The 13,166-nt window shown below is 43.1% G+C and overlaps 1 protein-coding gene across 1 annotated transcript; it reads right to left on the bottom strand.

Moving 5' to 3' along the window:
• Positions 1 to 3,265: 3,265 nt before the first annotated feature.
• Positions 3,266 to 8,864, bottom strand: LOC130281735 (uncharacterized). Its single transcript, XM_056529310.1, has 2 exons — positions 6,644 to 8,864; positions 3,266 to 3,597 (listed from the first exon to the last, which is right to left on the bottom strand). Exons 1-2 carry the CDS (start codon positions 8,085 to 8,087, stop codon positions 3,587 to 3,589), a joined length of 1,455 nt encoding a protein of 484 aa, XP_056385285.1. The 5' UTR covers positions 8,088 to 8,864; the 3' UTR covers positions 3,266 to 3,586.
• Between the last annotated feature and the right edge of the window lie 4,302 nt (positions 8,865 to 13,166).

Here is a 13,166-nt window from a genome sequence, read left to right as displayed (position 1 = left end):
TCCAAAAGGATTTAAAAAAAAAAACAGCAAACTGAAAAACGCCAAGTGGAAAAAGAATTTAGCGATTTCTCATTGATTTACAGCTAACATCTGACTGCAGCGTTTTTTGGCCGAAAAAACGCCATGTGGCAGAATTGGCGTTTTTCTTGGTGCTCCCCCCCGACCCCCCCCCCCCCCCCCCCAAAAAAAAAAAACAAGTAGAAACTTAACTTTAAGGGATTTAGGCCATTTTACACAGGTCAATTATCGGCTGCAGGACCATGTATAGGCCTGTGTAAAAGGGACAACAATAAGCCAATGAAGAACATACAAAGAAGACAGTGGGGGAGATTTATCAAAACTTGTGCAGAAGAAAATTGACCAGTTGCCCATTTAGCCGATCCGATTGCTTCTTTCATTTTTCAGAGACCTTGTTAAAAATGAAAGAAGCAATTTGATTGGTTGCTATAGGCCAGTGTTTCCCAACCAGCGTGCCTCCAGCTGTTGCAAAACCAGAACTCCCAGCATGCCTGGACAGACGTTGGCTGTCCAGGCATGCTGGGGGTTGTAGTTCTGCAACAGCTGGAGGCATGCTGGTTGGGAAACACTGCTATAGGCAACTGGTCAACCTTTCCTCTGCACAGGTTTTTATAAATATCCCCCAGTGACTTACCTGATGATCAGGTAAGGAAAAGGAGCAGAGTGTATCTGTTACTAGAAACCCTGTGGAAGAATAAGGGGATTCCTTAGAATCACACCTCGGTTTATTCTGAATCATACCAATGCCAGTACCAAGGGTCCACTTTACAGGTTCATGCTTATTCAGTAACCCCCCGACCTACGATGGCCCCGACATATGATAAAATCGACATGCGATGGCCTCTCAGAGGCCATCGCATGTCGATGTCAGCATCGACATACGATGCTTTTATATGTCGGGGCCATCGCATTAACTGCTATCCGACAGCGCAAAATGCTTAAGCTGCTGTCGGATAGCAGTTTAAGCATCCCTGGCAGGTTCGCTCACCTATTCCCGCTGCTCCGGGTCCACTTCGCGATCCTCCGGTGTCTTGCGCATCTTCTCCAGGGTCCGGGCCTCGCTTTCCGGCGTCGTTATTACGTCACTACGCACGCCGCGCCGGCGCAGCAGCGTAATAACGTCTGGCTGGAGCATCCTAGCAACAATTGGCGGCGAGAAGGCAGGTTAGGGCCCTCTGTCACCCATGTACACCCCTTTACACCCCCCTGTCACCCATGTACACCCCTTTACACCCCTCTGCCACCCCTCGGCCACCCATGTCCACTCCTCTACACCCTTCTGTCACCCATGTACACCCCTTTGCACCCCTCTGCCACCCATGCACACCCCTCTGTAACCCCTGTTACCACCTTGTCACTCCTGTCCACCCCTGTCACCCCTGACGCCCCCCTGTCACCCCTGTACAGTCTTCTACACCCCTCTGCCACCCATGTACATCCCTTTACACCCCTCTGCCTCTCATGTACACTGCTCTACACCCCTCTGCCACCCATGTACACTTCTCTACACCCCTCTGCCACCCATGTACACTTCTCTACACCCCTCTGCCACCACTGTAAACCCCTCTATCACCCCCTACACCCCTCTGTCACCCCCATATACTCCTCTACACATCTGTCTCCCATGTACACCCCTCTGTTACCCCTTTACACCTATACGCCCCTGTATTCCTATTCACTTGTAATATGCTGGTAAAGTACGGATCCTAATAGATTTGTTTTGTAGGTTTAACGGGGAAGAGTTGTGGCAGGAAGAAATGATCAGGACGGTCCAGACCAGACGAACGACGCTGATCAGAGAAGACGTCACATGTGAGTTGCTGTATAAAACAGCACTTTAAACTACCGTACATACCCACTAATAAATAGATATTGGAATTTGTGTGCATTGCGGCTTTTTTTAAAATTATTTCCATTTAATTTTTTTGCTCATCAACTTAGGTCAGGGTGCCCCGCAAATTTTTTTTTTTTTTTCGGAGGGGTGCCCCGAGCCAAAAAAGGTTGGGAAATACTAGTATACAGGATTTGGTCAGTAACAGTATGATGGTAATATGTATGGTGATAATATTCCTCCTTCTCTACTGCTATTATTGGTAATGTTGGTCAGTATACAGGATTTGGCCAGTAACCGTATGATGGTAATATGTAGGGTGATAGTATTCCTCCTTTTATAGTGCTATTATTTTTAATATCAGTCTAAGTATAGAGGACTTGGTCAGTTACAGTGAGATGGTAATATTTCCTTTCCTCCCATACTATTGTTACTTGGTAAATGTATGACTTATATAGACATATACAGTATTATAATGCATGGGAAATTGACACATATATAAATTGCTCCAGCATAGTGAAATACAGTAGCAATTTATTTCTTGGAAATATATATTGAGGAAATAAAAAAATATATATATATTAGTGTACTGTAAAGGGATAAATCTAGGCGTGGCTACCGATGGCTGACGCTATGCTGTGGGGCTGGTCTGCAATTATTTCCAGGGCTGGTTTTCATCCCCAGTCCGGCCCTGATTTGATGTTGTTCTCTATTGCCCTATCTGCCCTGATCACTTGCTACAATGACTTAGAGACAACATTGTCAGTAATGTAACTAAAAGGTGTGGACAGACTATAGCTGTAAATAGAAGATGTCCTGACGAAGGGGACCCAAGCTGAACTTTGCACCAGGGCCCGTGAGTCTTTAGCTACACCCCTGTATCTGCCTCATATGGGACTAGGCAGTTTTTGCTGGATATTAGGGAGCACTTAGCAGAAGCCTGTAGGGCCCCAAATAGTCCTGGGTTTAGCCTGGATATGCCACTCTCACATGTGCATAAACTTAAAAAATAAAATAGTAGGTGACGTAGATAATAGTCGGTCCGAGGCGGACATTCCACTGCAGAAATTCTGTATTTCTCATTCCACAAAATTTAATCCCTTAACCCCTTAAGGACCAACCCAAATAAACCTGTACGCCCCTGAAAGACCAGGCCTGTTTTTTCAAATCGGGGATGTCTGTCTTTATTAGAGAATAACTCTGGTAACGTTTTGCCAATCACAATAATTCTGACATTGTTTTTTTGTCACAAGTTGTCCTTCATGTACATAGTAAAAGTAAGCCGATATCATTTGTAGTTTTTTTTTACAATGCAAAAAATCATGAAATTTGTTTAAAAATTGAGAATTTTCCTATCCTAAGTGACGGAAAATTGGGATTTTATTAAAGACAAGACGCGAGTATTATGCTAATTAACTTCTTTACTGAAACTCAGCAGCTAGTATGTAATGTAAGTATTAACAGAAAAAAGACTTTTTTACAATATAACAAAGGGTATATGAACATGCAACCTAGGGTGCAACCTAGCATGAAGTCCCGTGACATTAGCCAATCAGACTGTAGTACAGGTGATAAAGGTATCCCACACACAGATATCTCCCTTCTTCTTTGCGGAAACCATCCATTGGCAGAAATTACAGGAAGTTGATCACGAAGATAGTGTAGGAGGAATGGAAGTCGAAGGAATGTGGATCCTGTGAGGTGACGTCAAAGTTGATGACTAACGGAGAAGGGATCCTATTGTGGAGCTGTTGAATAGATAGAAATACATGTTATAGGGATGGGTTTTAGGGAGGGATAATACTCGCGTCTTGTCTTTAATAAAATCCCAATTTTCCGTCACTTAGGATAGGAAAATTCTCAATTTTATGGCAAGACAAGACGCTTCGTATTATGCTAGTTCAAAGCTTAATCGAAATAATCATACAAGTACATAAAATGACTAAATAAATAATAATAATTCTTATCACAATAATAGCATAGATACATGAGATTCAGGTCTAAAGTAAAAGGTTTTAAAAGTAGAGTCAGAGGACCAATTGGCCGCTTTTAATAGATCCGAGAGAGAAGCGCCCGATTGGAAAAGTTTGGTAGAGACTGCACTTCTGGTAGAATGAGCTGTAAATTTGGAAATATCAATACCAGCCAGGTGCATGGTTTGTTTAACCCATCTAGCCAGAGTAGGTGAGGAAACTGGGGCGTGAGGTTTACAGAAAGAGATTAATAATTGGGAAGAAGATGGAATTCGAAGAGATCCAGTTCTGGATTCGTAAGAACGAAGACAGCGAACAACACAAAGTTTTTCATTATCCGGAAAGGAAGGGTAAAAGACGGAATGGAGATTCGTTTTAGTACGTCGGTAGATAGAGAAAGTAACACCTTGAGGTGTAAATTGTCTGCGAGAAACATCTAATGATTTAACATCCGAGACCCTTTTGACGGAGATAAGGCACAAAAGGGTAGTAAGTTTAAAGGATAGTAATTTTAACGATAAATTATCATTATCGTCCCAGGAAATAAACATATCAAGTATGATGTTTACATTCCAAGTAGAATTGTATTTAGGAAGAGGAGGTCTACGAAAACGTATACCTTTAAGTAATTGACAAACTAAAGGATGCCTACCCACTGGGATGGAATCTATAGGAAGGTGTCTAGAGGAGATCGCCGAGCGATAAAGATTAATTGTTCTATAGGCTTTACCAGCATCAAATGATTCTGATAAGAAGTTTAAGACATGGGAAATAGATGTTCGTAAGGGATCCAAGTGTCGTTGATCGCACCAATGAGACCAAAGTCTCCAGGCTGATCCGTAAGCTGATTTGGTACCCGGAGCCCATGCATCTGAAAGGATGTCTTGAGTCGATCTTGAAAACTGGAAATCAACTCCTGGTGACCCGAAATCATCCAAGCCACCAGAGGTAGATGGCCCGACAAAATCAGAGGATGACAGTTCCCTTGAGGATCTAGTAAAAGATCGGGGGTGGAGGGAAGGAGACGGGGTAGGTCTATGAGCAGGTGTAAGATTTGGGGAAACCAGGATTGAGTTGGCCATAGGGGAGTTATAAGAACCAGAGTGGCTTTTTGGATCGCGGTTTGAGAGAGAACTCGAGGGATTAGATTGAACGGAGGAAATGCATATAGGGTTTCCTGAGGCCATGACTGCAGAAAAGCATCCACCCCTAGAGCTTCTGGATCTGGACGCCAACTGAAGAACAGAGGTAGTTGGGTATTCAGGCGGGAGGCAAAAAGGTCTATGTGAAGAGGGCCCCATAGAGAGTTGATTGATTGAAAAATCGAAAGAAGGAGCTTCCAGTCGCTGGAGTCCGTGAGGTAACGTGAATACCAATCCGCTACTGAATTGGAAATCCCTGGTAAGTATTCCGCCTTCAGGATGATACTTCTGTCCAAACAGAAATGCCAAAATTCTTTGACAGAATCTGCAAGAACTTTGGAAGTCGTACCTCCCAGGTTGTTGATGTATTGGACAGCAGAAATGTTGTCCATACGAAGGAGGACACAACAATGGGAGGAATTTTTTGCAAAACTTTTCAATGCAAAAAATCCTGCCAGAAGTTCCAGACAATTTATGTGAGATTGAGATTCCGTCGGTGACCATTTCCCTCCTGTGGAAAGAGAACCGCAGCGAGCTCCCCATCCGGAAAGACTCGCATCCGATTCTATAATTATGTCCGGATTTGGATGGAAAATTGTTTTCCCATTCCACGACTCTATGTGAGTGAGCCACCAGAGAAGCTCTTCTCTGGCTTCTGAAGATAGTGGAATTTCGTCGGAGTAACCGAGACCTTCCCTTAGATGACGGATCTTTAAGCGTTGAAGAGCCCTGTAATGGAGGGGAGCTGGGAAAATGGCTTGAATTGAGGCTGATAAGAGGCCTACTATCCGGGCAATTGTCCTCAAAGAAATTATATCCTTGCGGAGAATTTGTTTGATCTCCTTCCGAATGGTTTTCAACCTCCTCGGAGGAAGGCTCAGAGTGGTCAATTGAGTGTTGATCATAAAGCCTAGGAACTCTAGGTCCTGAGAAGGAACTAAGATTGATTTCTTGTAGTTTATCAGAAAGCCCAGATGAATCAGAAGAGAGAGAGTCCAATCCAAGTGGAGCAAAAGTAACTCTTTTGATTGGGCCATAAGGAGAATGTCGTCTAGATAGATGATAAGACGAACTCCTCGACTTCTGAGAGACGCTACTACCGGTTTCAATAGCTTCGTAAAGCACCATGGGGCTGAAGATAGGCCGAAAGGAAGGCAAGTAAATTGCCACTTTTGGTTTTCCCAAAGAAATTGTAGGAACATTTGGGAAGAAGTATGGATTGGGACAGTGAGGTATGCCTCTTTTAAGTCTATTTTTACAAGCCAATCGTGTTGTAGTAGGATGTCCCTTAGTAGATGAATGCCCTCCATTTTGAAGTGGCGATAGATTACTAAATTGTTCAAGAGTTTCAAATTGATCACTGGTCTGTGACCTCCATCTTTCTTTTTTACCAGAAACAAGTTGCTGGTAAAACCTGGTGATTGGTTTGGAATCGGAATAATTGCCTGTTTGGCAAATAAGTCTCTGATTTCTTGATCTATAAGGGTTTTGTCTGTTTGAGAGAATTGAATCGGATGTGGTAGATAGGTTTGGATAGGAGGAGAGACAAATTCTATTTGATAGCCTTGGACCGTGTTTAGGATCCAAGAGTCGGACGTAATCGTAGTCCAATTGTGGGAAAAATACAGGAGTCTTCCCCCCAGTGGAATATTTTGGGAAGAAGACTGAGGAAGGCTTACCTGTGGGAGGTCTTGAACGAGGAAATCCTCTGTGACCTCTGGTTCTCCATGGTCTGCCCCTGTATGGAAAGAAGGGGGGAGGGGGTGCGGAGGAGTGGCCTGAGGATTGTGATGTATGGGAGTAGGAGCCTCTGTGATATTGACTTTGAGAGGAACGGCCGGAAGAGCGGCCCCGACCTCTTCCAGCCTTCCCAAAAACTCGTTGAGAAAAAACTTTTTTCATTGAAACTTGGGCCTTATTCAGAGATGAGAATAGGCCAACATATTTATTAAGCTCTTTAATGAAATCATCTCCAAAGAGCATGCCCTTGGTGGGATTTGGTGGTTCTACTGTGGCCAAATTGGTTAGCTGGGGGTCTATTTTTAACAGAATGGAGCGTTTACGCTCGTTAGAGAGGGAAGCGTTAGCATTCCCGAAAATACATATGGCCCTTTGGGCCCACCCTTTAAGGGTTTCAGGATCCACCTGTGTATCTGAAGTGGATGCCTCTTCTGCTAAATTTAAAATTTTTGTCAGAGGACCCAATAGGTCCATCAACTTGTCCTGACAGGACTTGAAACTTCTATCCACTCCCTTTTTTGGGTTGTTACCGGTTTTAAAGAGAAATTTTGCAATGAGTGGATCTAATTCTGGGGTGTGAGAGGCATTGTTTGGCAGAGTTGGTCTAGGACATTCTGCTTTTAGTTTGTTACGGGACGGTTTGTCCAGAGGCTTGTTGGCCCATTGTGAAATGAATTCGGCTACCTTTGTTTTTGGTAGCCATTCCCCAGAACGTGGATGACATATCAATGCCGGGTCAAAGTATGTGTCACCCGATTCAGTTAAATTAGTTTCTTCCTGACTGCCAGGGTCATCATGATTGGCATCACTGTCCTCCGAGACATATAGTATCTCATCAATGTCCCCAATGTCTGAGTCAGCTGACTCTTCAGATGAGGATACCTTGAAGGAGTTTGGCTTAGCTCTGAAGCTAGACTTCTTAACCCTGCTGGATTGAGCTTCCTCACGGGTTGAGGGTACGTCTTGTGGTTTGTGTGAACCACCTGTGCCAGAGGCTTGAGTAAATTCTGCATTCTGAGAATGTGATAAATCTTGGCGTACTCCTGAGGTATTTTTACCTTGTCTAGCGGAGTAGGGGCCGTCAGTAGAATGCCTTCTCTTAGCCTTTGCCTTTCCTGGCCCCTTAAGTCCCTTAGCCAATTGGGACACGGACTCCTCTGGGGACCAGAATTGGTCCGAGGGGGTTAAGGGAGGTATAGAGCCCATGTTTGAGGAATTGGAGCGGGCTATGGCCAGTGACACTGATTTGTCAATAGAGCTCTGCAAAGCAGAGACTGCGGATTGTACCGCTACATTAATGGATTTAGAAATAGAAGCGTCCACCAGAGATTGTAAATTCTCTGGGAGAACATTTTCTGATGGAGTTTTATTTTCCTCAGACATTTTTCAAATAACTGCAGAAGAACACAACAAAAAAATTATCTGTAAGGGTATAATTAAGGATTAAAACTAATAGACAATTAAATTGAATATAGGAACAATTAATGATAGAGTCAGTTAATATTATAAGAGAGAAATGAGTTACAATAATGATAAAAGATGAAGAACTATGAATATTGAATACAGCTACCGGGTGGCAGAATAGGATAAGAGAGGAAAGAGAAATACTGTTTCAGAATGAATTTCTATTTAAAAGATATAAATTGTACAATTAATAGGATACAGTGTGAGGAGAAAATACACGTCCTGCAGGTTCTGTCACTCTGAGGAGAATGACGAGATCCCGAGAACGCCAGACAGAGGACGACCTCTCTGTCAGCAAGTCTCGCGAGACTTGCGTGAGCGCCGGAGAATACAGGGAGCGCTCGGGCTGCGATAACGGCGCGAAGAGAAGAAATAGGAATATTGTGAGGTAAAGTAAAAAGGGGGGGGAATGAACCGGGGGGTATGGAGTTAAAATGAGAACCGGAATAACCGTGGAGAAGCAGGGAAAAGCGATTAGAATATGTGGAATGAAGGATAATCGCAATGAGAATAAAATAGTTATATAGAACTAGATATGGGAGAAAGATATTGATAAAAGGAGAAAAGAAAAGGAATGACAATTTATTAAATAATTAATTAATGAAATAAGCAATGGAAATAATATTAGTGTTTTGAGAGAAAAAATACTTATCTTAATCACTCTGCTGAGCAGCAAAGAAGAAGGGAGATATCTGTGTGTGGGATACCTTTATCACCTGTACTACAGTCTGATTGGCTAATGTCACGGGACTTCATGCTAGGTTGCACCCTAGGTTGCATGTTCATATACCCTTTGTTATATTGTAAAAAAGTCTTTTTTCTGTTAATACTTACATTACATACTAGCTGCTGAGTTTCAGTAAAGAAGTTAATTAGCATAATACGAAGCGTCTTGTCTTGCCATAAAATTACGATTTTTTGCTATTATAACACTAATAGGTTGCATATATTTATACATACTGACCAAATAGTTTATGAAACTTATACTTTCAGATGTCTACTTTATTTTGACAGCATTTTTTTGTTTTTAATTAACATTTTAAACTAATTAGAAGCCTAACAATTGAACTTGAAATTTAGAAAATTTTGAAAATTTGAAAAGTACATCTTTTTTTTGTGTGCTATGCAAGGTTTGCATAAATTTTAAGGTAGTAGAACATAGGAACACCCCCCAAATTACCCAATTTTAAAAACTAGACCCCTCAAGGTATTCACTAGAGGGTACAGTGAATATTTTAACACCATCGTTTTTTGGCAGGAATTATTACAAAGTCAGTGTTAAAAATTCTAAATTTTCCTTTTTTCACAAATGCATCATTTGTGGGGCATATTTTTTGTACATCACTTCTGATATTGCAAGAAATGCACCCTATATTTTATTGAGCTGCTCGGCCCGTGTTTGGAAATACCCCCGCTTAGGCCATATTTGGTTCCTTGGCCACGTGGTAGGACCCCAAAGGAGAGGAGCCCCCTTTGGCTTTCAGGGAATCATTATATGAATAGTCCCCATTCATAGTGCGTTTCTGCAGTATAGGTGTCCGTTGTCATGTCGAAAAAGGGATGCCACTGTATACTGTAGCAGTCAGAAATGACTGGAGCTGCTACAGTATACGTCAGCATCACGCTTTTTGACATGATGCTGACGGATACCTCTAACACTGCGGAAACGCAGTATGAATAGGACGCAGTGTAGGGTCACATAGAGCGCATCCGCAGCATATTTCACACCACGGAGTCACAAGGGCAAGATCACTTCTGCGGCTGGGTAGCTCAGTGTGTCCGCTCATGACTGCTGGCGGGAAATCTGCCGCTATTAGTGGACACACAAAGCCACCCAGCCACAGCAGGGAGCTCATTATTGTGACTGTTGGCGGGCATCCGCAGCATGTAATATGCTGCGGATGTGTGCCGTGGGATCCTACACATTATACATTTTTATTTTTTACTATATTTATTTAATAAATGTGTTTTTATTATTTTTTTTTTACACTTTTTACACTTTTTTCACACTTTTATTTGACACTTTTTTTATTGTTTTTTTTTTACACTTTTTTATACTTCTTGTTTTTATACACTTTTATTCATTTTATAATTTTTTTAACTTTTTTTTAATGCTTTGGAATACTTAGTATTCCAAAGCATTGCAGATATATGCTGCCTGCTGGTTTTACACTAGCAGGCAGCATATGAGGACGTGCCTCTGGCACGTCTTCACAGGCAATAACCAGGGCAGGCCTGGGGGTCCTTGTAAAGACCCCCAGCTGCCCAGGTAAGCAGCAGCACCCCGCGATCATTGCGGGGTGCTACAGGAGAGAGACAGAGGGAGCCCCCTCTGTCAAAACTCCTTACAGCTCGTGGTCGCTTCCGACCGCAGCTGTAAGGGTTAAACTGCCGGGACCGAAGTTGTCTTCGGTCCTGGCAGTGCGGCAGGTCCCCGTCCGCTGGGGATTACACACAGCACCCCGCAATTGTGCTGCGGGGTGCTGCAGGGGTGACAGAGGGAGGTCCCTCCCTTTGTCATAACACTTACAGCCAGGGGTCACTTCCGGCCGCGGCTGTAAGGGTTAAAATGCCGCGACCGAAGTTTACTTCGGTTCCGGCAGTGCGGCTGGGTCCCGGCTGTGTGTTACAGCCAAGTCCCTGCCGCGATCTCGTGGGTGCACTTGGCAGCACCCACGAGAGCCATGGACGAGTATACACGTCCTGGTGAGGGAACATTCATCCTGCCTGGACGTGTATACACGTCCATGGTCGTTAAGGGATTAAGGACACAGCCAATTTCCATTGCATTTTAGTTTTTTCTGCCTTTTCTTTTAAGAGGAATAACTCTTTTATTTTTCCATCCACAGACCCGTATAAGGGCTTTTTTTTTGAGCCACCAATTGTACTTTGTAATGACATCTTTCATTTTACCATAAAATGTACCACAAAACCAAACAATTATTATTATGGGATTCTACTTACAATTCTGCATAATTTAAAGACAGGTCTTTAACCCAGGTCTTAACACCTTAAGGATGAAGGGCGTACCTGTACGCCCTTGTCCCACTCCCCTTCTATGCTGCGGGGTCCGGAGCTGTCAGCTATCAGCCGCAGGGGTAATGTCCGTGGCTAATAGCGGACATTACCGATCATGATGATGCCCAGCATTAACCCCTTAGACTCCACAATTAAAGTTGATCACAGCATCTAAAATAATAAAATAAAATAAACAGTCCTGGCAGCTCAGCGGAGCTGATTGGGATCACCGCCGTAAAACTCAGCTTAGAGGATGGCGGGAGGGCCCTAACCTGCCTTCTCGCCGCCCAATTGTTGCTAGGATGCTCCAGCCAGGCTCTGCAGGCTGGAGCAATTGAACACAGATAACACTGATCAATGCTACTCTATGGCATAGCATTGAACAGTGTATGCAATCAGAAGATTGCATGTAATAGTCCCCTATGGAGACTATAAAACGGTGTAAAAAAAAAAAAAAAAGTGATAAATGTGAATTAATCCCTTCCCTAATAAAAGTTTGAATCCCCCCCCCTTTTCCCATAAAAAAAATGTAAACAAAAATAACCATAAACATATGTGGAATCACCGCATGTGTTAAAGTCAGAACTATAAAAATATAATGTTATTTGAACTGCATGGTTAATGGTGTTTATGTAAAAAGAAATATCCAAAAAATTTGCTCACTTTGTATACCCTAAAACTTTTTTTTGTAAAAAAAACGATCAAAAAGTGCCATCAAAATAAAAATAGTACCGATATAAACTTCAGATCATGGTGCAAAAAATTAGCCCTCATACATCCATATGGAAAAATAAAAAAGTTATAGGGGTCAGAAAATGATAATTTTAAACATAATTTTTCTTTAACTACATGAACCAAAATTAAAAAGTAGTAAAATTAAATAAAACCTATATAAATTAGGTACCCATGTAACTGAATGGACCTACAGAATAAAGATAAGGTGTCATTTTTACCCAAAGTGTCTGGTTCTGCCATATATTTTGTGTTGAAAGGATTGATGGTATTAGTGGCGCAAAAAACAAGTGGCGCAATATGGGTCTGTAGGGTGAAAATTAAAATGTTATGATTTTTAGAAGGTGAGGAGGAAAAAACGAAAGTGCAAAAATGAAAAATGGCCTGGTCCTTAAGGGGTTAAAGGGGTACTCCGGTGCTTAGACATCTTATGCCCTATCCAAAGGATAGGGGATAAGATGCCTGATTGCGGGAGTCCCGCTGCTGGAGACCCCCGTGATCTTACACGTGGCACCCCGTTTATAATCAGTCCCCATAGCTCCGCCCCTCAATGCAAGCCTATGGGAGGGAGACAGCTATCACGCCCCCACCCATACGCTTGCATTAAGGGGCGGGGCATGACGTCACACGGGGCGGAGGCGTGACGTCACACGCCGTTGGGCCTGTGGTCGCCGGTAATCAGACCCGGAGCAAACATGCAAACGGGGTGCTGCGTGCAAGATCACGGGGGTCCCCAGCGGCGGGACTTCTGTGATCAGGCATCTTATCCCCTATCCTTTGGATAGGGGATAAGATGTCTAAGCACCGGAGTACCCCTTTAAACTGAGCTACCGACAACTTTCATTTTACTTTAGATGCTGTGATCGCATTGATCACGGCATCTAAAGGGTTTAACGCCGGGCAGTGAGTGTCTGGCTATTGATAGTATCCGACACTTACCGCTCTGAAGCGAGAGCAGTTCCCGTGCTTACTTCAAAGCCTTCAAAGGCCTCAGGGCATACAGGTATGTCCTTGGTCCTTAGTTAGCAGGACACAAAGGCATACCTATGCACCGGATGTCCTGAATGGGTTAAAGACCTGAATTTAAATTTTGCAGAATAGCAGGTGGAATCCTATTGAACTCATTGTGCTTGAATTTTGCTGGCAATTCTGCCGTTTAAACATAGCCTAAGGTAGAGGCCTGCATTGGGATCCCTCAGGACCCAACCCAAAACGTGCGGGCGGTAAGACACTATGCCTGCGGGTTCC

Source organism: Hyla sarda, chromosome 7 (genome assembly GCF_029499605.1).
Source record: "Hyla sarda isolate aHylSar1 chromosome 7, aHylSar1.hap1, whole genome shotgun sequence".
Classification (NCBI taxonomy): domain Eukaryota; kingdom Metazoa; phylum Chordata; class Amphibia; order Anura; family Hylidae; genus Hyla; species Hyla sarda.
The sequence above is the reverse complement of the archived record's forward strand: the minus strand, read 5'-3'. Positions and strand labels throughout refer to the sequence as shown.

Excerpts from the sequence above, each read along its gene's own strand:
- LOC130281735 (XM_056529310.1), bottom strand. The coding sequence starts at position 8,087 with ATGTCTGAGGAAAATAAAACTCCATCAGAAAATGTTCTCCCAGAGAAT.